This window comes from Poecilia reticulata, chromosome 10, assembly GCF_904066995.2.
Source record: "Poecilia reticulata chromosome 10, P_reticulata-male-v2, whole genome shotgun sequence".
In the NCBI taxonomy this organism is placed as follows: Eukaryota; Metazoa; Chordata; class Actinopteri; order Cyprinodontiformes; family Poeciliidae; genus Poecilia; species Poecilia reticulata.
The window spans coordinates 20,229,361-20,255,488 of record NC_088839.1 but is presented as its reverse complement, the minus strand read 5'-3'; the positions used below and the strand labels follow the sequence as shown (position 1 = coordinate 20,255,488).

General features: G+C 38.3%; 4 protein-coding genes across 5 annotated transcripts; 3 read left to right on the top strand and 1 right to left on the bottom strand.

Moving 5' to 3' along the window:
• The first annotated feature begins 1,413 nt into the window (after window positions 1–1,413).
• Window positions 1,414–7,966, top strand: LOC103471456 (transmembrane protein 179). The gene is made up of 4 exons (XM_008420469.3): window positions 1,414–1,898; window positions 3,375–3,512; window positions 3,648–3,726; window positions 5,217–7,966. The coding sequence occupies exons 1-4, from the start codon at window positions 1,576–1,578 to the stop codon at window positions 5,412–5,414; spliced, it is 738 nt and encodes a 245-aa protein (XP_008418691.1). The 5' UTR covers window positions 1,414–1,575; the 3' UTR covers window positions 5,415–7,966.
• A 373-nt stretch (window positions 7,967–8,339) lies between these two features.
• si:ch211-107m4.1 (heterogeneous nuclear ribonucleoprotein U-like protein 2) lies at window positions 8,340–14,802 on the top strand. The gene is made up of 11 exons (XM_008420466.3): window positions 8,340–9,164; window positions 10,160–10,233; window positions 10,311–10,544; window positions 10,630–10,742; window positions 10,830–11,096; window positions 11,212–11,334; window positions 11,445–11,546; window positions 11,656–11,824; window positions 11,967–12,191; window positions 12,276–12,334; window positions 13,026–14,802. Exons 1-11 carry the CDS (start codon window positions 8,683–8,685, stop codon window positions 13,101–13,103), a joined length of 1,926 nt encoding a protein of 641 aa, XP_008418688.1. The 5' UTR covers window positions 8,340–8,682; the 3' UTR covers window positions 13,104–14,802.
• nudt22 (nudix (nucleoside diphosphate linked moiety X)-type motif 22) lies at window positions 14,680–18,853 on the bottom strand. 2 transcript variants are annotated; one of them, XM_008420468.2, is made up of 7 exons: window positions 18,662–18,853; window positions 17,329–17,537; window positions 15,770–16,304; window positions 15,565–15,690; window positions 15,293–15,390; window positions 15,030–15,123; window positions 14,680–14,938 (listed from the first exon to the last, which is right to left on the bottom strand). In XM_008420468.2, the coding sequence occupies exons 2-7, from the start codon at window positions 17,415–17,417 to the stop codon at window positions 14,840–14,842; spliced, it is 1,041 nt and encodes a 346-aa protein (XP_008418690.1). In that variant the 5' UTR covers window positions 17,418–17,537; window positions 18,662–18,853; the 3' UTR covers window positions 14,680–14,839. The 2 variants fall into 2 exon arrangements, with proteins under 2 accessions (XP_008418690.1, XP_008418689.1); XM_008420467.2 differs by having other exon boundaries at window positions 18,692–18,853.
• A 556-nt stretch (window positions 18,854–19,409) lies between these two features.
• LOC103471453 (dnaJ homolog subfamily C member 4) lies at window positions 19,410–26,000 on the top strand. The gene is made up of 8 exons (XM_081611617.1): window positions 19,410–19,514; window positions 19,882–19,945; window positions 20,776–20,890; window positions 20,991–21,081; window positions 21,690–21,868; window positions 23,412–23,579; window positions 23,915–24,001; window positions 24,073–26,000. Exons 3-8 carry the CDS (start codon window positions 20,799–20,801, stop codon window positions 24,167–24,169), a joined length of 714 nt encoding a protein of 237 aa, XP_081467743.1. The 5' UTR covers window positions 19,410–19,514; window positions 19,882–19,945; window positions 20,776–20,798; the 3' UTR covers window positions 24,170–26,000.
• The last annotated feature ends 128 nt before the right edge of the window (window positions 26,001–26,128 follow it).

The window sequence follows — 26,128 nt, the reverse complement described above, 5'->3', positions numbered from 1 at the left end:
TCCACCTGGACCTGCCAGCTACTTTTCAAAAACAAGCTTTAAATGCATCTAAGTACTTCTGTACTTAGATGGTGCAGCTCTTTTTAACATTGTTTTTTATTGGCTTTCTGAGGATTCAAAGAAAAGCCAATTTCTTAATTAATTTTAGCCTTTTTTTCGACACAATACATGTAATACTTGCCTGCAGAGATTTGACACACATTTCTCCACTGAAGTAGGTCATCTGCAGATATCCTACATGACGTAGGAAGCTTAGTCATAGAAGACGTTTTACCTCTGAAGATTGTTTGTGTACGAAGATGTACCACTTCGCCAACACATTTGGTCATAATTGAAAACAAAACCATTTTATTAAATATTTCTGCAATTACACATAGTTATTAGAAATAACTGATAAATATTGGGGATACACAGTGACGCAGTTGGTAGTACGGCTGCCTTGCAGCAAGACCTGGATTTGAATCCTGAAACATGCAAACTCTGCATGGAGTTTACATGTCCTCCCGGTGCATGGATACTCCGGCTTTCTCCCACAGTCCAACAACATGACTGTCAGGTTGATTGGTCTCTCGAAATCCTCCTTAAGTGTGGGCGTGGGCGTGCATAACTGTTTGACCCCCGATGGACTGGGTATCCCGCGGGTATCCCGCTTCTCACCCGTTGACTGCTGGAGATAGGCACCAGGACCTTTCGCGACCCCACTAGAGATAAGCGTGTAAGATAATGGATGAATCGACATCGACATCCAGTCCAGTTTTTTTCTTTAAAAAATTGCAATGTTTAATACCTTTAAAAAACAAACAAAAAGAAAAAGACACACATTTCTTATATATATATATATATATATATATATATATATATATATATATATATATATATATATATATATATATATATATATATATATATATATATATATATATATATATACATAGTACATAGTACATAGTACATAGTACATGTATTTCTTTGTTTATGGACTTATAATTGGAAGCAAAAGAACTGTGGATTTTACATTTCAGTATGTATGTTGCTTCAAAAATGTGCCACAGATTTGGTTCTTGCTCAGAAATGCATTGCATGTATTCCTTTACTTTATGCAGCCACAGCCACATTTTATAATGCATAAATAAATTGCGACATCAACAGAAGCAATAATATACAAAGTAATGTTCGTAATAGAATACTTATAATACTTTATTATTATTATTATTATTATTATTATTATTATTATTATTATTATTATTATTATTATTATTATTATTCCCTGTTGTAATATAGATGCTATGCTATGATATAGCTGTAATATGCTATATCATCGAATGTTCTGGTACTTTTTTTTATTTTTTTTATCAGGACTCTAGAATATGCGTCAGAGTGATCCCTCTGTAGTTTCACCTCCTCTTTGACAGATACGTGCAACCCGTGTAGCGTCTGCCCCGCCCCTGTTCTATAAATACCCACCCTCTCCTCTCTAGAAAGTGCTATACTTGTGGGATGTGCTGACAGAAGAGTTTTCTCTTTATCCCACTAAAAACGCCCATTTTCTTTTTACTTGTTTTTTCGACCTCCGGCATGGAGCTGGACCGCCGGCTGTTGCTAATCCACTGCGCCGCTCACGCCCTCTCGGTCGCGGCGGGACTGCTGGTGGTCGTCCCGATGGCTCTTAACGGCTCGGCTTTCAAAGGCCGTTGCGCCCTCTTCTCCACCGGCTACTGGAGGAAAGAAGACCGGGCCGAGTTTACGGAACGGCCCGGGGAGATGTCTCACCTGGTGGTGCAGCGGTGGGGCCCGCTGGAAGCCTGCCAGCTCGCCACATTTGTGGGTATTTTTACGACGCTATACGGGGCTGCGCAGGGCTGGAGGTGCCTCTTCTATCTGCACGGACGGCATGACGAGTGAGTCCACGGACACACACAAACATTGTTATTATTATGGCATGGCTTAAGCTAAAGGCACAAATTTTGTAAATATTTTCAGTCCAAAATAAACATATGTACAATATGCCTCTAACTGGTATATTATAACAACAATATGCAGTTTTGTAATGAAAAAGCAAAACATTTGTGTTTGTACTAATAACAATTAATGCACAGATATTTTTCATTAATTAAAAAAAATGAAGTAAAATTGAATTTAAAGTGTCTAAACTGTAATATTGTGTATTTTTTCTGATAATCAATAGTATTAGTTGTTTACATAGGTGAATAAAGAATCAAGTGTTCATAAAATGTGACAGGAAGATAAAGTGACTTATTTTAGATGAAGAATTAAAAGCCTTCACCTAAAATAATCATGTAATATTGATTTTAACCTCGTGATTAGTGCTAAAAACTCCCATTGTTCATCTTTTTTAATGTAGCATTAAGCTTGTTCTGTTGTTTTTAGGCTAGAACAAAGTTTCACAAAAATGTCTTCTGCTTATTTACATTACTTATTAAATGGAGATTATAAAGTAACAACAGTGCTACAATTCAGTAAATGCATGTCATTACATAAATAGAGATACATGTGTGATTAAAAAGAAGTGGAAATAAATGTGTCCATAATTATTCAAATGTGTGAACAAGTTCTTCAGTTCCTATATACACATGGAAATCATAGGATACAATAATCAGTATTTATTCTAATATTTTAAAGTTGTTGCTCTTTAAAATATTAGTGCAACAACTAATTATTTAAAGTGACATTAAATAATTTAATGTCACTTTTGCTCTTGACACAAGTGAAGATAAGAGACACCAGTCACAGACATATTTCTTTTAAAGAGGCAAGTATGTTGGTTAATGAAGTAGTGAATTAATTAATCACAAACAGATCTCTAGGTTATTAAAATGTATCATGAAATAATTAAACCAAAAATAACTTTATTTGTAACAAATTTGTGGTCAATTATAAATGCATTACCAAACATATATTTATATATATATATATATATATATATATATATATATATATATATATATATATATATATATATATATATATGTATTTCTCTGTTTATGTCATTATTTTACGGTGGTTTGTAGCACATGAACTATGAAGTAAACACACATGATTATGTGAGATTTTAATATATACATTTACATTTTAAACAATGATTTATACTTTAAATTTTGTATTAATAAAATGTTTACAAGTTTAAATAATTGCTGATTTTTTTTTTTACTGCTTAAACAATTGAATTTGTTGCAGGCTTTATATATATTTAATTTCCAATATAAAAAGTGGTTTAAACATGGAAAATGGAGTATTGCAAAGGTAAATACAGGCTCAAACTAACCCAATACTGTCTCATAAATAATACATTTTATCTTTTTATGTAATAAACACTGTTTAAGTTGATGTTTTCCCATGTGTGCATCGCCTCCCAGCACCCTGTTTTCATCCTTCCTCACGGTCTTGCTGAGCGCCTGTGTGCTCTTCCTGTCTGCGGGATCCAGCGTCATTTTGTCTCTGGGATTCAGCTCTTGGTGCGACACAGTCACCGATGACAGCACACGTCCCTACAGGTAAAATCAAATGATAAAGTTGTCTCAGTAATAAATGTTTCAACAGATGGGTAAAACAACTTTTTATGGCCTGTGTTCACAATTTTGAGCATTGGCAATAACTTCTCTTGTCTTTCATGCTTGTTTTGTGTTCAGTTGTGCAGAGTCCCAGTCTGTCCCTCTTTACCTGGATGTTGACACGTCTACTTTCTACACAGATCTCAGTCTGGCTCAGGTAGGAGCTCAAACTGAAACACACCAACATGCCTAACATGATAGTATCTTTCATTACTCTATTGACAGCCAATAAATGCGACACATGATCAAAAATGATGAGAAAACGGGACAAGTATCAGTAATGTCATCACTGAAGTAAAAAATCTAGATGTTTCATTTATTCAGTGGAAAAGGAGACATTGATCCTGGGCATAGAATCATATAATCTCAAATATAAATAGATTAAAATCTGTTTGGTCGGGAGATTCAAGGTTTTGACCTACTTTTCTAAGTATTGCCAGATTAAACAGCTGGAGGTCTCCGAAACAAACTGATAGTTCATGGATTCAAAACTGAAATATTCACACAGTCTCTTGCAAAACTACTATATTTACACCCAACAGACTATCTTTTTTTAGCTTTTGTGAAGTTGTAGCACCACACCTTAATGAATTTTATTGCATTTTTATGTGATAAACCAACAAGAGGTAGTGATTTTTGAAGAAAAGTAATACATGGTTTAACATTTTTTATACGTTTCAGATTTCTGTCCAACATACACAGCTCTACATTAGGTAGAAACTAGACAACACCCCCTTTGTGAAAACAAGTGGTGGCAGTATCATGGATGTTTTTCTTCAAGACATTTTGTCTGTTTGGGAGAAAGGCACAGAGAATCCTGGGGAAAAAAGCCCTTAAGAGACTGTAAAAGACTTGAGATTGGGCAGAGGTTCACCTTTAAACATTATATTTATAATAAAAAAAGGGAAATCTGTGTAGCATTTCCCTCCCAGCTCAATTATTCACTGGTCTGTGTTGGTGTAGCACTGGAGTCTGCAAACATAGACATTTTCACTTTCATGGCAGCCAAATAAAACTAATTTCAAATGTCCCACAACCTTTAGGGAAAAAAGGGCAACTTAAAATTTCAGATGAATAGATACTATTGGTAATTTGTTGACATTTTTAAATAACTACCATTTTATTTCTATTTTTAGAATTTAAAATAAGGATGAAGATAAAAATTAGCAAAATTAGCAAACAGGATGGATTTATTTCTGTAAAATGGAAAGTTATGTGAAAATTAAAAATGCACCTGGATTCCAACCTAATGGCAATAAAATGAAATCTAAAAACATATTAGTAATACTTTTAGTGTCTGTCTTTGTGGAAATTCAATTCAAATACTGCAGGAATAAACTGAAAACTATTTAAAATCTGTGTTGTTATCTTCTCTACATTTAAAAATATTAGCTGGTTCTTTTTTTTTTCTTTTTTTTTTAGCCAAGCCAAAGTTATTAAAAGCCATTGTGAAATGTTCAAAGAGCCACTTGTGGCCGCAGGTTGCAGACCCCTGGTGTATCACATAGATTCCTATGGTTGAAATACCAAAACAACTCTGCTTGATACACACAATACAATGTACTGTGTACTGAGTACGTGACTCCAAACTTTCAGAGATGTTTTTGGCCTATAGTCGTGACTGTAAGTCTATCTTTGCATCTTCAGGCGTCTCTGTGGTTTGTGACGGCCCTGTGGCTGGTTCAGTCCATCCTGGCCTTCCTGCGGCTCTACCACTCCCACAGGCAGAACATCACGGGGCCTTGGCTGCACCGAGACAAGGAGCTGCTGCTGGGACACACTCCCCTCGACAGCGGCTCCCCGACGCCTCCTCTTCCCCCTGCAACCCCAAGTGTCTGCGTCTGACAGGGAGGCAGTGAGGTAGTGACGCAGCTCCTCACATTTAACGCCACCGTTTTAAACCTCATTTTGTTCATTATGACCACTCATAATGTCCACTCTGCACGTCTTACTGTTTATATGCCTCATCTTATTCAGCAGAGCCTGACCTTTTTAATTATATTATCTGCAAAGAAGCATCAAGAAACTGCAGTAGGGAAATGCCAAAGATACAGTTTGTTGTCATTATTACCTTAATTTTTCTGAGAGATGCATCTAAACAAGATTATAAAATATACAACAAAGCATGTGAATTATCTAGTTTAAAGGGAACTTTGACTTAAAAGAAAAACCTAAATGGTTAAAATTGAGAATTTGATTGACAAAATATTTGGATCATTTTACTCATTAAAACTTCAGGTGATTTTCTGCCAGCTTTACTTAAAATTTGCATTTTAATAAATTTTTTTAGTTGTATGACATTCCTACGAAGATGGAATTATCAAAGTGTGTGATGTTTTGGAGTAAGACATACTGTTTATTTCAGAAAATCTATGCTCAGCTACATGATTTTTTTTACCTGGTAACCTAAACGGCTATAAAACCAATGATTTGCAATCTTTTTGCTAAATTAGGTAAATCACCTAATTAGAACATGTTTTATATGTACGGTGGTCCTCAAACATCAGCAACACTCCTGATAAAAACACAGGTTTTTGTGATGTGTATAAAGGCTATGATAAATAATTTAGAAACTGTCTTTGAGAAACAAACGTTGTTTGTATTAATGTAACTGAAAAAGGTTTCTCACTTGACATTATCTACCTGCTCAACCTGGCAAAACCTCTCCAAATATATCAGAATATGAGGAGATCTGTTGCTCACAGCCCCCTTTGATTTTTATGTCAGATCTTTACTTTGGCTAGGCCAATCCACACCATTAATCATCCTTTTATGAAGTTGTTCTTTTATTGATTTGACTTGAAAAATAAAAACCCTGTTCACATTCAGCTTTCTAGCAGACTCTGGAAGGGTTTTGGTAAAAAGTTAATTGATGTTTGGAACAGTTCATGATTGGTGGACAAAAACTCTAGTTCCATCTTGATGCTGCCATCAACATGCTTCACATTGGTCTTTTTAATAATGTCCAATGTTATTTTTGGATCAAATGGTTTTTTTTTGTTTTGTTTTTTTTTTTTTTTTTTTTTTTACTGTGGCCTAAAGTTCAATTGTGTTTTAATGTGACTGTTAACTCATTTCCTCACAAGGTTTAGGGATATTTTTGTCTTTTTTTGTATGTTTTACTTGAAATATGAGGCTTCAGTCTTGCAGCCCTACTCCTTAGTGCAAAACATAGAACATTGTTGTCACACATAGAGCACAACAAATGCTTGATAGAGATTCCTGCAGCTCCTTCAATGTTGCTGTCATTCTCTTGGCACCAGTTTTCGTAACGTTACTGTGTCCCTTATTTTCTTCAACAGTTTCTATCTGTTTTTACTGTGAAATGATATATATATTTATATAGTGCTGTGGATCTTTTTTCACGTTTCACCTGACTGATGAGGCCTTTGCATTATATTTTTGATCTTCTATTATATTTGTGTAAAACTGCTTGGTAAGAGACAAATAATCATTTGGCATTTTAACTGGGGTGTGTACAGTTTTGAGAGTCGCTTTGTGTAGAGACGAGCTCAAAGATGGCCAAAACAGAAGGGAATTCTAGTCTAACATTAAAATGCTGTGAGATAAATTTGAGGCAAACAACAACTGAAGTAAATAAAAGTAGTCAGAAGTCAGTCCTAACAAAAATTTCACTATAATCTCAAACTGAAAGGATTCGACTAATTTAATCAGAAATGCTATAATAGTCCAGTGATCTAATAACCAATGTTGTTCAGAACATTTACTGTGCTTTCTGTTTTATTTATTTATGTTACTGACAATGCATCATGATGGGGTTTTTGTTGGTTATTTAATAAGCATGGTTGTTTACATTTCTCCTGGAGTCCAACATTTTGCACAGTTGTGTCCTCATCAGGGATGAAAAAAAGCTTGTTCTGTTTTATTCAGATGAAGCACTGTGGTGCTTTTATTGTGAGAAAGAGCTACATGTTCATGGAAAAGGGCTCACTGTGTGAGCCTGACCTGAATGTTCTGCTGTGTGCGCACCGCTGAGCCTCTCTGCTCCTGTGACGACTTTTATGATGGTGCTGTTTGTGTGGACGGAGCTGCTCTCTGGATCTCCTCCGGTGATCTGCTTGGTTTATTTTTTTTTAACTACTTTGTTGATCTGTGGAAGCTTGGATACAGAGAATGACGATGAAAAGAAAAAAGTTTCTGACTTTTCTGAGGTTTTCTGTTTAAATTGTTGCTTTTTGTGGACGACCAGAGCTGCTGAAATGAAACACAAACAGTGGAGCTGGAAGTCTGAAGTAAAGAGAGATCAGCTGGTGTTGCCGTATGAAGCTATTTATAAAATGGTTTTTGTATTGGAATTGACTGTAGTTCTGTTTGTTCTCTCATTCATCTTCATGTTTTTGCATTTGTCCTGTATTTAAATAAAATATCTGCTCTTATGTTGTAGTTTCTTTTTGTATGTTGATGATACTAAAGTACATCCAGCAACAAAACGGCGGCCTGTGTTTACTGAATTGATGGCTACACTACATTAATCTGCATAAATAAAGTAATGAAATGATTCTATGAATTTCAAGGATCCTTCAAATTTGAGATGGATTAAAACTCAAACATTTAAACTCTTTCAGGTCTCTTCGTTTTGTGCTCCACGTGTTGCCCACAACCCCGTGGGCCAGTTTTAATAACAATGAGGTATTTGTTAAATACAGCAAAATAAAATGATATGACCTGCATGAAAATGGTGGTATTTTTAAAAATATATATAAGAATAAATGTCAATCCTTGTATTCCGGTTCTGATTAAAATAAACATGTCTGAAGAAGAACCACTGAATTATGAGGTGCACAAATATTTGTGTCAATGTTGGTAATTTACTTCTTGCCAACACTGTCAGACATTAGGTCAGTGTTGGTTTTTGATGTTTTTCTTAAAACAACTAGATTTGTTCAAAAACTGAGATGAACTTAAACGTTATATCTTCTTAGCCCCAGGGGGCGGTAATGCAACTTGAAGGAGGGCAACCGCCCGCCAATTGACTCCAAAAAGAAGACGAAGAAGAAAAAAAGCAATGTTTTGAATCACTCCCTTATTTATCGTGTTGAGTCTTTTTTCTCCCTGAAAATCCCACATCCTGGTTTATCCTGATGACTTAAGAATGAAGCTGGTGGACATTAAGAAGTTAAAAGTGGCCGAACTGCGGTCGAAACTAACCGAACTGGGTTTGGACAGTAGAGGTCTGAAGGCTGACCTGGTGGACAAACTATGGTCAGCCTCGCAGTCAGAACATGTAGAACTGCTGGAGGGCAGCTCATCAACACGGAACCAGACGGAACCAGATGAAGTTCAGGTTCGGACCGAGTCCTCATCACCGCCGGTGGTCGACGGTGCCGCTGCGCCGTGTGAAGTAGACCCGGGTAGAGAGTACACAGACACTGCCACACAGACTGAGCCAGAACCCGGTCCACCAGCGGTACCACCGGGTCCACCAGCGGTACCACCGGGTTCTGAGTGCCTTTCAGGGGCCGAGACTGTCTGCCAGGCGGAGGGCAGGCAGCTGCATTCAGATGGTCCTCTCTCTGTGGAAATGGGCAGAGGAAGAGCTTTCTATGAGTTCAAGGAGGAGATACGATACAAAAGGTAAATCCTTAATACAGTGAATATTAAAATCTACAAAGCTATGGGAGGTTAAACGGGAAAAATTTAATAAGTCAATTAGAATCCGATGTTTTTGTGATTTAAATAAATACAGAACTTTTTCTATTTTTAAATCGATCTATAGCAGTTCAACTCAATTAGAAAACGGTACTATTAAATTCTTAATGTTTTTTCCGTACCTTCTTTCTGGTGGATGTGGCTGTATTGAATTTAAACCACCAGATTCAAACTGATGTAAATGTGTTATTTAAAGTGTTTCTGACTAACAAGAATTCCTTCACGCTCTGGAAAAGAAAGGCTTGAGTATGGAAAAAGTCTTTGAGTTTCTAAACTCCATTCCTTATTTTTAATTGTTGAGAAATGTAAAGCAACATTTCTCATGAATGAGAAAGTTATTTTTCATTGATTCATATTTAAAGGTTACCTTTCATCTTTGATTTGCTTCATCACAACTTGGGTTTTTGTCAAGCTCCATAATTGTTGGCAAAAGAAGACACAAATGAACATTAATTTGAAAATTGTCCATTAAGACTTTATATACAGCTTTAAAGAAACTGCATAAAGTCTAATACAGTCCAGATTTGAGAAATCTTTTTTCAAATTTTAAAATTGGAACAGATGCCAAGAACATTTTTTCAATGTCTTAGTTTAAGGGTGTTCACACTCAGAGAACCACTTTTTAAAATCCTTTTTTATATAGTTTTACATGTTTCCGTTTTGAGTTGTAGAGGCAATAGGATGATTGAAAATAGAATTACAATTGTTTGCTTGATTTCATTTTTTTTCACCGTCCATATTCGTCTAATTTTACTATTTATAATGCTTAGAAAAATAAATCTGAGTCATTTTCTGAAATGTATGAAGGACCAGTGAGGCTTTCTCCACTCCTGAACATTTAACAGGAAGGTTTGCTCATCAGATTTGTTCAGTTTCTCTTCACACAAAGTGTTTTTAATTGAGTTACTGTGTCTTTCCAGATCCAAATCACCACAGCTTCAACAGGACAAAGGCGAGGAAGAGTGGGATGAAGATAAAGTTAGATTAGATCCATGTGAGTTCAGAGTGAAGTCAGTTTCCTTTTCTGGAAAGCTGTTAGAAACGTCGCTGATACTTTGATTGTTTCCACAGACGGCTGTCACCTCCACTTTGAAGTGAGTTCTGATGGGTCCTGTGGGCAGCCACGGTTCTGGGATCGGTTCCCGTTGCTCTGGTCCGGCTGCAGGCTCACCCACGGGGTGCGGCAGGGACGGGTGGGGTTTGAGGTTCGGCTGGAGAGGAGGTTGCTGACTGCTGACCAAGAGGTCAAGGATCCATACGAACTGAGAGTGGGCTGGTCTGTGGGCGACTCCTCTCTGCTGCTTGGTGAGGATTGGGTCGCTCTTGTCCGAACATGTTTTTTCTGTTTGTTGTGAGAGTTTTAACTGAAACTTGATGCGTTTCATATCAGGGGAGGATGAGTTTTCTTTTGCTTACGATGGACGCGGTAAAAAGGTTTCTGATGGAACCCAAGAGGAGTACGGTGAGCCTGTGTCTGAGGGGGACATCATTGGCTGTTATGCTGTGAGTTGTTTTTCTTTATATTCTTTAGTTTGAGTGGTGCTGGGATTGTTCTCAAATTTTTTATTGTTTGTGCTTCCACAACCACAGGCCTTTTCTGCAGATGGCGCTGTTGAGTTGTTTTTCCATAAAAACGGCCGTTTCCTGGGCGCAGCTTTCTCCCTGAGTGCCTCTCTGCTGCGGGGTCGAGTCTTGGTTCCTCATGTTCTCTGTAAGAACTGTTCAGTCCGATTCCTTCTGGACCACATAACCCCTCAGTGGTACCCTGGACCGATGGGATTTATGCCGCTGACAGCGCTCCCTGCTGGTCAGAGAGTACGCATCACATCGGCGCCTACCTCCAGAATGCAGTCTGAGGTTAGATTTTGGACCTTGCTATTCAGGTTTAAAGAGCCTCATATTTGTTCTTCAATGTGCACACAATATGTACTCAATCTTTCAGGCTGCATGTTTCACCTCTCTGTCCCTGCAGGTGGTGATGATGGTGGGTCTTCCCGGCTCTGGGAAGAGTTTTTGGGCTCAGACGCTGATGAAGCAGCATCCAGAGAAGAAGTACAGACTGCTGGGGACAGAAGACCTGCTCGCTTGTATGCTTGTCAGTGAAAACCCCCAATTTGTATTCATTTGAGCAATTATTTTAGAGCTCGATCCACTTCAGAGCAGCTAGTCCTCCTAACCTGTGTGTGTGTGTGTGTGTTTGTGCAGAGTGGTGGTCAGAGAGACGGCAGGCTGCAGCAGGCCTCCCAGTGTCTAACTGATCTCATTAAAGTCGCTGCCAAGACGCCTGGAAACTACATCCTCGACCAGGTAACCGAGAGCTTCACCCGAAAACAAAAAAAATTACCAATTAAAATAAAAGCTTGCTGGTTGTGTGAGTGGATAATTTAATGCAACTTTTTTTTGTGTGTTTTCCCAGTGCAACATCCTCTTCTCTGCACGTCGACACAAGCTGCAGCTGTTTGCAGGCTTCAGGCGGCGGGTGGTGGTGATCTTCCCGTCTGCCGGCGAGTGGAAAAGACGACTGTCGCAGCGTCGAATGAGCGACGCCGAGTGCATCCCTGAGACCGCCCTGCTCAAACTCCAAGGTTCAATTTACTTACTTACCTTTTTGGGAAAAAGGGTTTCAACTTCAGTTGCACACAGGGATGGGCATTTATTGTCTTTATGTGATCTTTTTGTCCCTGTTCAGACACAGCATTGATGTTGCGTTTGTTTTCTTGGCTTCAGTGAGCTGCAGTCTTCCAGAACCGCAGCCTGACCTGATGGAGGAGTTACAGTATGCAGAGCTGCCACAGGAACAGGCACAAATCCTCCTGACGCAGTACAAAGAGGAGGCTCACAGACTGCTGCCTCCTGTCATCAAACCAGACAAGAAACCCAGATGGAACAAGAGAAGACGTCACTTTCTCAGTCCTCCACCGCCAAACGGGATGCAGTGGGGAGCCGTTCATGGTTGGCATGAGACACAATGAATATTTTATTTTATTTAGACATACTGGTGCAGACTGCTGGTTAATGTTGCCTTTGTCTCTAAAGGTTGGCACAACACAAGAAGTGACATGCAGCCTTGGAGTCAACAACCAGAGGCCAGACATGTGAGGGATTTTTATCAGTTATTTGTTCAGCTTAATATAGTCTGAATTGCTTTCTGTTGCAACACATAATCTCATTTAAATATTTTTAATTTGATGTTGATAAACCAAACCAATAGAAAATTAGAATCTTTCCATGAAGATTTTTGGGTCACACTTTATTTGAAGGGGTGTGCATAAGACTGACATGACACTGTCATAAACATGACATAACACCTGTCATGAACATGAAGAAGTCTTTATGAATGTTTATGACAGTTGTCATGAAGTGTCATTCGGTAAATAATGACCCTTTTAATGCAAAGTTGCTCTAAAAGTTGCATTAAAAGTCCATTAAAAATGCCAACTTTGCATGATTTTGTAAATTATGATAATGTAATGCAAAGTTTACATTTTTAATGCACTTTCAATGCAACTTTTAGAGCAACTTTGCATTAAAAGTGTCATTATTTACCGAATGACACTTCATGACAACTGTCATAAACATTCATAAAGACTTCTTTATTTTCATGAAAGGTGTTATGTCATGTTTATGACAATGTCATGTCAGTCTTATGCACACCCCTTCAAATACAGTGTTACCAATTTTTGTTAACTGTATAAGAATAGATTTAATGTTGTATTTAAATAGGTGTGTGTGTGTGTGTGTGTGTTGTTGCTCCGGGTTGATTCTTTCTTTTTCTTGTCATTTCAGTGGAACCTGCCTTATCAGCAGCAGAACTACAACTACAGCAGAAGTTTCGGTTTCAGCGGCTACCAGAGTTACTCCTGAGGAAACATGAAACAAGAAGAACGAGGCCGCTGTCACAGTGGACTGGGATGTTTTTTATGACGATCACTGCGAAGAACAAATGCCGACTACAACACTGGAGAAGTCATGAGGCGTCCCTCATTTGAAATTAGACAGAAACGCGTTTTCTTGTAACCTTTTAAGCATTTGTTCTCCACATTCTCCTTTTTCAATGCACAATCTGGAATTGTTTTTTGACACTTCAGGCTCATCTGAAAGGAGTATTGGTCCTCTGATGCTCCTTGGGAGGTAGTTGCAGAGCCATAATGACCGCAAGCGGAAAGGGAATCAAGTAATAGATGTGATACAAAGATGTGGCAGACAGCAAGCAGTAGCAAGTAAATCTGTGCTTATAAGGAGACCAATGAAACCTTAATGATTCTCCAGAGTCTAATGGTGGAAATGCCGTGATGAGCAGTTGGATGCAGATAAATGAATACATAACATTGCTTATATGTGCAACACTGAATGCATTTGTATAACAAGCAGCTATTGTGAATTTATGCAGGGTTTTACATTTTCAATACCAGTTCCGTTAATATATTTATTTTTCTATGCATTTGTTAGTTTTGCATTTTTAGTACTGAGGGATTTCTGTGATATTAAGCTGTGACAAAACTCCGAACCTCATGATGCAGGTGGGCTGGTGGAGTTTATATACAAACCTGCTGAAAAATGTGTCTTCTAAAAATCTATCCCAGCCAGTTTTTTTTTTCATCACGGGAGAGGTTTGTCTTAAAAACAAGTCTTCTATAGTTACATTTCTGTCATCTTGAACAGCTAAATAGGCCTAGAATGTGGTGCATTTTAAGTGGCCTGTACTTTTATAGCGCTTTATCGAGTCCAGGGAACCCTGAATTGCTTCATAATACATTCACACATCGATGGTTGTAAGCGGACGGATACAGTGGTAGAAAACAAACTAATTTAACGGATTGGGTGTTTTCATAATAGATGTAGTACTTGATTAGAAATCTTAGTGCTATGAAACTTGACTTCCTGAAACTTGTGCTGGAGAAATGCCCAACAAACATTTGTTGTGCGTTAGAGAAGCTATAGGCTACACAATCGTAGGTGTTAGTTCTGTAAGCGCAGTGATCTCACCAGGTCAACTTGTATGGAATGAAAGATAAAGGTGCCTTGTTTATTTTTAATATCAGAAACCATTCAAATATATTCACAAAAATCCCTAATGCTATTCTTAGATATTTATTCCTTTTATTATTTTATGTAAAACAAGAAAATCTAAAATTGAAGGAATCAACCAGCTTCTAGAGTCTTTACCTTGACACTTCTTTTGTCCTCCATTTTTCCAGTTCAATTTCTAACTTATCATGGTCAGCTAGAGGGACTGTGTCAAAAAGCAGCCAGAGTCGAGAAAAACTTGATCCAGACCACCTTAAAAGGTTACAAGAAAACGTGGCTCATTGGAGGCAAAGTTGAAAGAAAGGAGGGATGGTTTAAAACTTTTGCACGGTGCATTGCGATTAATGTTGCACGCTGTTTTGTACAATCAAAGATAGCTGGGGTTGTTTTTCAAAGATGAAATGATGAGAAGTTTTTCAAACTTTGTAAAAGATTTTTATTGAAAATATTTTAACCGTCTTATTTTACAAAGAACAGAGATTTGACACCACTGCTGGTCTCCGAGTGCTTGAGGTGAATAAATTTAACTGGTAAACTTTGTGCTCATCTTTCCTCGGTTTGGTTTGGCTTGGCTATCCTGGTTTCACCACCTGATAAAGCAGCATGGCTCCTTTAGCGGAGGGACACATCTCCGACCACAGAGGGCTGCTTCTGTTCAGCTGCATCACCTCCTGCAACACAAAACACGACAGAAACGACGTCTGTAACCTGCCCCGATGCTGAAGCAGGAAATCACGCCTCCGACTTCAGAGCTGAACTGACCGTTGTGCTGAGGAAGACGACGTCTGTGGACTCGCTGGCCTCGGCTCCTCCTTTCCAATACAACGTTCTGACTTCATCAGAAGACAGAGAGCAGCTGAGGACGCAGAGACGGAAGTCACTTAAAGTTATCAAATGTTTCAGACGTCAGGTGATATCTCACATCACAGAAAACACTTCCTCTTAAACCTGCTCTGTTTTGATTATGATTTGATTGTAGCTTTAAGATATATTTTTTTTTTACCTGGATAAAGAAAGGATAATACCTGATGTAAAACTCTGAGCTCGGGCGTCCAGCGCTGGTGTTGTTGAGAGCGATGCCCATCAGGACAGGAGCGCCGAGGCTGCTCAAAGGAATATTTATCTGCAGGCAGAACAGGTCGGGTACAATTAAGAAATATTGTCAATCTGATCTCCCTTCTGGATCAATAAACTACATTTGAACTGAACTGAGAAAAGGACAATGAAGAGCCACTGTCACGTTAAGAGCTGATTTGAAATTGAAGTGTTCTTATTTTAAACATGAAGCAACAGTGACCTCGTCCCTGATCTCAGCGCAGATAGAGGAGAACAGCTCCGAGACGACGGCGTCCGGCCTCTGCTGCATCATGACCAGACTGATCTGCTCTTCACCCGCCGCCTTGCCCAGACGCTCACACACCGCCTGAAGACAGCAGCAAACACATGAAGACCGACCACAGACCGAGGGTTTAAATTAAACATCATTACTCTTTAAAGGTCACCTTTGGCTCCGGGTGGCCGCCGGGAATGTCCAGCAGCCCCCCCGCCTCCGCCACCTTCTGGCTCCTCCTGATGAACACCACCTGACCATCACATGTGCACAACACGGCACCGACGCCCAGGGGCTGCGCGAGCAGAGCCAGAGGGTCGCCAAACTCCTGCCCACGGCGGCGGAGCTCTGCCACTTCACCAGACCAGTTTGTTCCCAGGTAGTCCTTGTAGCAGGTGAGGCCCAGCCTCAGTGTGAGAACAGAACCAGGGCGATGTTTTGGCTGTGATATCTTCTGACTGTCTCCTCCACCATCTTCTGTCTGAAGTGTACAGCCGTTAATAAAGTCCCCACTGTGCTGAGCTGCGTCACCGGCCTGCTGCTCTCCACAGTCAGACTGAAAGCAGCCGAGGTTCTCTGGAGAGTCCAAGCAGAAGGAATGTAGCCTGAATTTGGCTCCGTTAAAAAGCCATGGCTCCTTGGAAAGCCGCTCGGTCCAAACCTGGTTTATGTGCTGCTCAAGAAGAGGATCTGTCTGCCTGTTGAATCTGAGGGAATTATAATCCAGAATTTACTTTCATCTCTCAAAGAGTTATTCAACAGTTCTTCAAGAGTTATCAGAGGTTTTTGGTTTTCATAGGTCCATTTATAAAATATGGAACAAACTTTGTCGTAGTAACAGGCTTCTGGGAACAAAATGTCTTAAGATCCAAGTTAAAGTTTTGTTCTATGTATCAACACTGGTTTGTGTACTATTGTCTTTTTAAGGCTAAACTAACAAAATTTTGCCAGGCCTCCTTTGTAAAAGAGTCTTAATTTCAATTTTGACTTCTTGCTTAAACAAAGGTTGAACAAATAAATAAATAAAAATAAGCAATCATAGTAAATTCCTTAACAAATAGATAGTTTTTATAGATAAAACCTGGATACAAGATGGCTTTTAAATGAAATAAAAAAAAATGTTTTTAACTAAGAAAAACTAATTCTATATGAAAACACAAGTTGTTTTTATAAAATCATAGATTTTACCAAAACATACTTTAATGAAATAAGACCTTGAAACAAGTTTAATGAAAAAAATCCTACACTTGCAGCTAAAAAGATACTTAGAAGATACTTTGGAATGAAAAAATAAAACATTTGTATAAGACTACCTTCAAACTAAAATAAATCATATAAAAATATTAAATCTACCTTTATGGACATTTAAGCTTAAAATTGGATGAAAATTTTTTTAACCTACTTTATGCAAAAAAAAAAAAAATTATCTAGGAGACAAAATACTTTTCTGTGTAAACTTCTCATAATAGGTGTTACAACATTTAATTTCCTTTTTGGATCAATACAGTGTTTTGAATTTAATTCAAGTACTTTTACTTAAAAAAAAATCTATAATAAAAAAATACTGTTATATAAAAAATAGGAATTTAAATAATAAAAAAATATTATTGGTCTAAAAGCTTCTGACCAGGACCCATTAAAAAAATAATAATATAAGAATAGCTTGCTGCTCAGAAGCTAAATATAAGGAAATAAAACATGACATTTACAAATCAGTAAAGATCTGAGTACCTGTCTGAAAGCTCCACCTGTACTTGGTGCTCCCGCAGCCCGCTCCAATGTGCACAGTCCAGCAGAAGACACACTTCAGGGTCCATCATGTTTACTGTGGATGATCACTGGAGTCCACTACTCTCTCTCTCTGAGCCCAACCTGGCCCTTTAACCGGTCGTAATAATTATATGAAGACAATGACGTTTTGGATCCTGGTGAGGTTAAACCTAAAGACAAAAAAAATCACGTGTAAATAATTTTAAAGACGTCAGGCAAAATAACATATGTTGGTTCACTCATCGTAAGCAAACAGAAACACCAAGGACAAACAAATCAGAGATTATAAAGCTGGATGAAAGTAATACCTACGTTTAGATCAATATTGCATCTTCAAGAGATAAAACGAGTTAGAGTTAGAAATAGAAACTAATTAGTGGCTTTTCCCACTGAACAGAGTCCAAATGTGCATGATTTGGTTTTGTTTTGGTCATCAAAGAGAATGGGAGATTGTGTGGGCCAGACTTTTGTGGTTCAACAAATTCCACCAAAGAGTCATATTATTTTTCCGATTCTGATTATAACTCTTAAAACATCTATTAATTCTGGATGAGTGCCACTTATTTGCTGTTCAGATAACTTAAGAATCTTAACTTTTGTCCATGTACCTGTTTTTCCTGACTCAGTCAGGAAAAACAGCTGTGTCACTGTATCTTGAATCACTGCACTCTTGCATTAGCAATTATTACCCGCATATCGCTGAGCTTCAAAGTATTTTTTAGATGCAGACATTCTTGCTGAGGATATAGCAAAAAAGTATTAACATTGCAAACGTTTACAGTTTGAATTAAAACTGTAAACGTTTTAATTCAAACTGTACGGTTTGATTAAACCGTACAGTTAATCAAAACTGTACGGTTTGATTAACGTATATAACAAATTAGTCTGAAACTGTTAAGATAATGTAGTTATTTGTTAACAGCTTTTGCTGATGACTGTATAATCAGTGACCCCTTCCACAGATGCACTTCATGTTGCTCTTTAACCTACAGAGGTGCAAGGTGTGGTTTAATGTTAGATTCGTCTTCTTTAATATTTTAAACCAATAAAACTTAACAAAACAACGATCTGACGCTAACGGTGACCTGATATAGGTCACCGTTAGCGACCTATATCAAGGTTTAAAAATGTATTTTAGAGTTTTAGCTCACTTTCACTGGATTTAAGCAAATAGTTAAATGAATAATCATCCTAAGCAGCACCAAAAACACAAACAACACAGTAACAATGAAACGAAATATTGGTAAATAATGTTATTTAACAAATTTAGCATGCAAAACATTAACTAGCTTACCCTAAAAGTTATTTTAATAATATGTTTCACCTGCTTGGGCAGTTTTGTTCCTGCTTCCTTTCTCCAGACTGAACTACCTTTCAAAACACTAGTCGTTTCTTCCTCTTTCCCCGAAATCTACGTCAGATGTCAGAAATATACTCATTACCACCACCGCGTGGCCAGACTGTAAAATTACAGTTGATTGTGGAATGGAATGATTAAAATTGTATGTTTTTGCTCAGACAGATCGCTTATTTATGACAACTGACATGCATGTCACTATTATGTTATGATCAAAATCAAATGTATGTGTCCACTTAAGGTAATCGCAGGGTTGCCCATCGTGGAAAAGTTAGGGGCGTGTTTTTGCTCTGTTTTCCGTCAAGTTGCCCAAGTACATTTTTTTTGGAATTTTCAAAGTAAACATACAAAATTTAAAAAAATAACACAAAGATTAACCATTGTGGTAGGTTATCTAAAATTGTACATTGTGTTCCTCTTTGATGTTTCTAAAAGCATTTATTTTCTCCTTTAAAAAGAGAGGAATTATGTTGTCATACATCTCAGAATCATAGACAAACATTTTAAGGCATTTAATACTATTGCCAGGACTTATTATTTAGACCAATAAACATTAACTATGAAAAAATATAGGTTATTACATTGTTAATAAATTGCTTTTTGTGACAAAAAATTGTGGTAGTGACGACAAATATTTCTGTTCTACTTTTTGTTCTAGTTACAGTGTAAACGCTGGTCGCTGGTATAAACTGTCTGCTTTGTTTTGAAATTAAGCTTCATTTCCGGTTCCCGTTATGCTAGTAGCTTGATGTATTGGAAAACTGGAGTGTTACGAAAGTGATCTCATTTGGTATGTCACCTTTTGTCCCTTTTATCTTCTGCTTATATATTGATTAATAGTTATATTTCACGTCTAACAGAGTAATAGAAATAACCACTGATGTTACCATCTAACAGCAGAGTTGGTAGACATTTAATGCTAGTCTGGGGGTTAGCCTTAGCAACAGAACTAAGTGTTCTTCCTGTCAACTCAGTTTGTATTTTGATTGACAGCAGGAATCATTTCTTATAATTTCAGGAGAGGAAACAACAGTTCAGTAACTATGTTTGTTACTCCTGAAATCGCTTCCTGATACAGTGGCTAGGCTGACAAGTTGTGGATTTCAGTAGCTGTTTTGTGATTGTTCTCAACCCTTTGTGTGTGTTGTTGTTTGCAGTCATCTGCTGACAGATGTGTTACGGCTGCCCACCTCGACAGCTTCAATGGAAACACAGTGAAAGGTAAACACTGAAAATTTCTCAATTAAATTGCTGGTTGGAACCATACAGGTGTGTGTTTTCACAACATCTGGTTGTAAAGGCATTAGCAATGTTTTCACCATTCAGTCTGGAAAGGATGATAAGAATGTTTCAGAACTATTTAACATCTATCGTTCTGCTGTGATGACAATTATTCTGAATTGTAAAGTATTTGTGACCTATTTCTATCTTTCCTGGAATGGACATCCAACCAAATTGATTCTAACGCCAAACTGTGCAAAAAACGTCAATTATAATGTTTTATGTGGCATGTAACTGTCTCGTCTCGCTGAAAACAACATGGCTGAACAACGTAGATTTGCAAAGTTATGTGCAGCAGAATGGCTGAACAGGAAGGGAATCAAGTCGTTGCAGCTGCCCAATCAAAATCCAGACCTCATCTTGATTTGAGAGCTGATGTAGAACCTTGAGAGAAATGTGTAGAAACTATTTTCTACAAACCTTAAAAGACTGAATCTTCCTCTAAAACGATGTGAGAAATTGACAATGTTACTGAAAACAACTATTAAGAATTATTGCTGCTTCTGCAAGCTGTGGAATCATGGGGTTTCTTGAGTTTTCTCGACATTACTTTATCATATTAGCTACAAAGAAAGATTTTCATCTGTTAATGCACCAAAATATGAAGAACAAGACACAACTTCAATTTGTGTCTTGTTCTCCATTGTTGTTGTGGCCTTTGAGCCAGGCCATAACAGGTGCCTTGTGCATTTAATGATTTGTCTCTTCATTAAACAAGAAATAAGCACATTTTAAATCGCTGCTGGGTTTTATGTCTGTCCTTGTTACAGGTCAAAGTTGAATATTTTTCGTCATGCAGCTGGAAGCTCAGCTGCGACTATGTCAGAGTTGTATTTGGTATTACAAGAGCGGACTGCGGATGCTGTCTCTCAGCTCTGCACAAAGGCAAGTGGATCTACGTATGTGTATGTGTGTGTGTGTTCTATGTAATCCGTTCAGCTTTAATTGCCAGCTTGTTTTTGAGAAACTATCTTTATCCCCGCAGAAAAGCTGCAAGCTACTATGACCTGTTGGGCGTCAAATCGGATGCCTCCGTGGACGAAATAAAGAATGCTTTTTTTGACAAATCAAAGAAGGTACTTCACTAATAAAACTCTGCACTTAACCAGCCACAAGGGGGCGGCGTTTTTTAAGATAAGCTAAGCTCCTAATTGTTTTCACATGGAGCTTCCTGCCTGTTTTCATGGAGAGGTTTCCTGAATGATCAAGATAAAGATTTGATCTTATGGCATGATTATGCTATAATTTAGGATTGAGGCATCTCACTCCAGAAGTAAAATTAATCTCAGTTGGAATTTAATGTTTCACATTTGAATGTATAAGCATGCCAGTGGAAAGCCTCCTTCAAGCAGAGTTTGACCAATCCTGTTCAAAGCTCAGTGAGATTCTTCTCCAGTTTGTGGAATCACTGGCGCATTAGTTTATGTGTCGGTGATTTATTGTTTCATTATATATTTTTTTTAGTTTTCTTATTTTTATTGTTCTTTTTTTGTCTGTTTATGAACCATAATTGTGTCTAAATAAAGAGGATAGATAGATAGATAGATAGATAGATAGATAGATAGATAGATAGATAGATAGATAGATAGATAGATAGATAGATAGATAGATAGATAGATAGATTGATTGATTGATTGATTGATTGATATCTCACATCATTGACTCTGGCTTGCTCGTCCCACAGTTGCACCCAGACAGCAACCCGTCAAACCCGCAGCTGCACAGCCAGTTTGTGGAGCTGAACGAAGCCTACAGAGTGCTGAGCAAAGAGCTGAGCAGGAAGGAATATGACCTTAAGCTCCAGCATCCATACCAGGGGGGGCAGGCCTTCAGATCAACATCTGGTCACACAGTATACAGAAGGTAAGGCCTCACACTGTACTGGCCGGTGCTCTGCTGCAGCATTTGACTTGTGAAGATGTTTAAAAGCCTAAACAAATATCCAATCTTTTGTTGCAGTAGCTGTATCTCACCTAGAAAACCTTTAGAAAAATCAAACCTTTTATTCTGAGTACATTTATAAAGTTTCACACAGTTTCAGGCAAAGTCCCTTTAAAATGAATCTAACAAGCATTTTTTTAATATTGCTTCTAACTTAATTTTTTTTATTTGAACAGCGGTTTTTAGGACTTTCTAATTAATAATTTGTGATTTTTCTCCGTTTCTCTAATTGAAAAAATAAAACGCACCACTGAGGCCCATTCTTTATATTTACTACTCAAACCAGGAAAGACAAGAGAACCTGCCATTAGAGTTAGGCAGATGTGTGTTAATAAACATCTCCAACTCACATCAGAGCGTTGCGCTAGAGAACATTAACATTTTTTAAAGTTGGCGTCTTTAAAAAATGTTTTTTGCATCATGGGATAAAGAGGAGACTGCTGGACTTTAGCCATATTGGAGCTCCTATTTAAAAGATAAATTTGTTGCCCTTTAGAAAAATACAGCAAAGAGTGGCATCTTCTGGTCTCCAACTGCGCATGGTACCTTTTAGATCCTATTTTCAGGATGTGCCAGCAATAAAACTTCTCCTGTTTCCTACCATCACAAACATAATGGTGGAGTTTACTAAATGCCACAGAGTCTTTAACTGGAATTGTATGGTTTGTTTAGGTGAGACCAAGATTTGGGGATGTGAAGAGTTAGCAACAAACTCTCCAGGTGGGTTTAATGTTCAACAAAATCAGCTCATATTTGCTGTTAATCACAGTCAAGGATTTGTGATGCTGAGGGGCTGTTTTGCTGCCAAACACTCTATGAGTTTTGTCAGATTGCAGAGCACCGTGAACTCTCTGAACTTTAAAAACATAACAGTATTTTTTAAAATAAAAACCTGGTGGCCTGTACCAGAAAACTGCATCATAAGTTGACTTAATCATAAGCCTCTTAACGCATGTCTACCAGCGGACCCAATAAATGTAGTTATTACTGCATGTTTGTCATCCATTGAGGTCATGACTTCAGATTAAGCAACTTGTTATGACCTGATTGACTGGTTGGTAAGAGAGATGCGTTGCAAAGTTCCTCTGAAAATTTAAATCAAAACTGGATGAACTGAGACTTGAAGTAATTAGTTCTCGTAGGCTCCCTCAAGTTCTGTGAGCAAATATAGAAAGTACGCCTGACCTAAAAAGCCACGGCAGTAATTTTAGCACAAATGCAGTGCTTTAAAGCCGGCAGAAAAGTATCTTTTCACGCTCTAACATTTAAAAAAAGAGAAAAAAATCATCATCAACCTCAGAGGTGATTAAAATATCTGATGTTCTTTTTGTCGGGAGAGAAAACGGAAAGTTGTTGAGATTTATGTGCATTTCAGCTCAGTTGCTCCCCTCTGATCACCTCTATTTGGTCTGTTAGTGTCACTTCTGATCATCACCAGTGTATTTCTCTTCCTTCTTTCTCCCAGCACTACTACTAACGACAACGTTCGCTACTGGGAGCAGTTTCGTCATGCCCAGTCTCCAGAGGCGACTGCAGAGGAGGGGAAGCAGAAGAGGAAGAGGAACTTCAGGCTGGTGATTTACTGTGTCATCACGATGGTACTCAGTCTGGGAGCGCATGCGGTCTTCTTTAGGTAGTTATCTCCATACCTTATGCTGAAATATTCAGGCCTCTCTATTTAAAAAACCATCAGAAAACCTTTTTTTAAATGTTTTTTTTTTTATTGCACGGTTAAGTGGGGTGTATTCCTGCATGCCTCTGTGCCATGTGCTCTGGCACAACCTCGCCACTCATTTCCTCATATTTGTTTCCACACAATGACTCTGTGCCTCTTGTGTTTGCTGAGATTCACTTCTTTGTGAATCTGAGCAGCTGTTATAACAGCTGAACAAACTCATAAACTCAGGGGGGGATGACGGGGGCTCAGGTCAAGCAAACAGCGAGCAGTTGTTTCTCCAACTTTTTCAGGAAACTGGAAGAAGTTCACAATAGCTTCATGGACGAGAAAGACAGAGCCATCACAGAAATCTACAACGAAGCCAAAGAGAGAGCCAGGTGAGCGCACCGCCTTCCGAGCGCTGAGTGTCCGGCGCTGGAGGCTGACTCCCCGGTCTGCTCTCTTCCAGGGTCAACGGTTTCAAGAAGCAGACAGAAATCCTGCGGCAGAAGCACGCTGACTTTCAGGAGAAAGTGATCATGAATAAGGGCGGACCGGAGAAGTAGGAGCGTCTCCTCTTGCGCTCTCCTGCAGAATGAAAACGTGGAGGAACTCGCTTTAGTTTTGCGACTGGTAGAGGTTATTTTTCCAGCTTTCTGCTGGAACTTGGATGAGATCCTGGCTTAGCGGGTCAGGATGGGGATGTGGGATACTTTCCTTTGGCCACATATGTGTTGCTGCTACAACACGCTCAGGTATACAGTGCCTTGCAAATCTACTCAAACCCTCTTCAACTTTACCCGTTTTGTCACGTTACAAACACAAAATTGAGTGTGTTTTACTGAGATTCCATGTTATGATTGATTAACACGTGAAGGGGAAGGAAAACTCTGGACTTTATTGAAGCTTTTAACTTTACCGCAGATATTTGTCGATTTAGGGTGTGTGGCAGCTTTGCATACGAAGAGACTTAAAATCAATGTTCGTCCTTCTGTATTGCATTGGAATTGGGTCTGAACTTTGACTAGGCCATTCTAACACTCATACACATTAATTTAATCTAACCCTTTTCAATGTAGCTCTGGTTGCACTTTGGCTAGAAGGTGAACCTCTGCCACGGCCTTCAGCGTTCTGCAGCCTCCAACAGGTTTTCCTTCAGTGTTGACCAGCATCACGGTCCCTGCTGAGGAAAAGAGTCTCCACAGCATGATGCTGCCACAGCCATGTTTCTCTGTGAAGATGGTTTGTTACCAGGAGAGACACAGTCTTGGCTTTCATCCACACATTGTGCTTTGTGTAAAGGCCAGAAAGTTTAACTTTGGTCTAGTTTTGTTAGACAACCATCTTCTATAGGTTTGCTGTTACTTCAAATGGGAGAGATAGGTGCCTATCTCTCAATGACTTTCTTCTTATCGGTCTTCCATTAAGCTCAGATTTGTGGAGTGTGTGATAGTTGTTGTGTTGACAGATTCTCCCACCTGAGTTGTGGATCTCTGCAGCCCCTCCAGAGATTTATACTGCTTATCTGATTAATATTCTCCTTTCCTGGTCTGTTAGTTTAGGTGGATGGATGAAAGGGAAGAAAACAAATGCACTCCACACTTTTCAGCTTTTTATTTGAGGTCCCCCCCCTCGCGCCCCTGTACTGTAAAGTTGTTGGCCTGTAAATGCATTGAAGTCTGGTTGTAATGTGACAAAATGTGAACAAGTCAGTTTTTCAAGGCACTTGACATCACTGGGCTACTCTGCTGAACTATTTATGGTTTATGAATTATTTCCATTTGAGGAGATGTTAGCCTGCACTTTTCTTCACAGACCTCTCTAGTGTTCGCACAATAAAATAAGAATGTTTTTTTTTTTTTAATTATTGTTTTCAGCCTGATCTCTGATGGCTGATCAGATTTATAGAGGATCTCATGAACACCAGGATGTTTCTAAAAGAAGCTGATTGGTTAATCGACATCCTTAAGGATGACTCGTCTCGTTTTGGACAGAGCGCAGAGAGGGGAACGTGTTTCAGGTTAACCACAACCTGAGTTCTCAGCTGTTTTATATTTGACTCATCTGCAGGGATGCTCTGCATTTTTACCCATAACTCATGCTTGTTTTTTTTAAACAGATATGATAAACGACCAATGTTATATCTTTTTACTTATAGTAAATTTTAATAATAACACTGCTAAAGTATGTATTTTATGGAAATAAGCAACAAAAAACAGCAAATAAGTGATTCTAATGTGAAATCCAGAAACAAAATTTACCATTCTGCCTCTCTGATTTTGTTTTGAAATTAGAGAAATAGTTTTGTGTTTATCTGTCTTTGGATGAAGGCCTTATGTATTTTCCCTACATGGACCCCAGAGAGGAGCGATTAAAAGATCAATTTATTTCTCATCAGTATTTTCTTCTTGGCTGCTTTGTCAAAAAAGACGCTGCTCCGTTTTAAAAAAAAAGAAGTCTTATTTTTCAGATTATCTTTTTACTGATATCCTCTACTGTGAAATTAATTTCCTCTGCTTGGCAGA

Coding starts and splice junctions, on each gene's coding strand:
- LOC103471453 (XM_081611617.1), top strand. CDS start 20,799: ATGCAGCTGGAAGCTCAGCTGCGACTATGTCAGAGTTGTATTTGGTAT. Junction 21,082..21,689: donor TTTTTGACAAATCAAAGAAG/GTACTTCACTAA, acceptor CTCGTCCCACAG/TTGCACCCAGACAGCAACCC. Junction 23,580..23,914: donor GCGCATGCGGTCTTCTTTAG/GTAGTTATCTCC, acceptor CAACTTTTTCAG/GAAACTGGAAGAAGTTCACA.
- LOC103471456 (XM_008420469.3), top strand. CDS start 1,576: ATGGAGCTGGACCGCCGGCTGTTGCTAATCCACTGCGCCGCTCACGCC. Junction 1,899..3,374: donor CTGCACGGACGGCATGACGA/GTGAGTCCACGG, acceptor ATCGCCTCCCAG/CACCCTGTTTTCATCCTTCC. Junction 3,513..3,647: donor GACAGCACACGTCCCTACAG/GTAAAATCAAAT, acceptor TTTTGTGTTCAG/TTGTGCAGAGTCCCAGTCTG.
- nudt22 (XM_008420468.2), bottom strand. CDS start 17,417: ATGATGGACCCTGAAGTGTGTCTTCTGCTGGACTGTGCACATTGGAGC. Junction 16,305..17,328: donor CAGGTGGAGCTTTCAGACAG/GTACTCAGATCT, acceptor TAATTCCCTCAG/ATTCAACAGGCAGACAGATC. Junction 15,691..15,769: donor GCGGCCACCCGGAGCCAAAG/GTGACCTTTAAA, acceptor TGCTGTCTTCAG/GCGGTGTGTGAGCGTCTGGG.
- si:ch211-107m4.1 (XM_008420466.3), top strand. CDS start 8,683: ATGAAGCTGGTGGACATTAAGAAGTTAAAAGTGGCCGAACTGCGGTCG. Junction 9,165..10,159: donor GAGGAGATACGATACAAAAG/GTAAATCCTTAA, acceptor GTGTCTTTCCAG/ATCCAAATCACCACAGCTTC. Junction 11,335..11,444: donor ACCTGCTCGCTTGTATGCTT/GTCAGTGAAAAC, acceptor GTGTTTGTGCAG/AGTGGTGGTCAGAGAGACGG.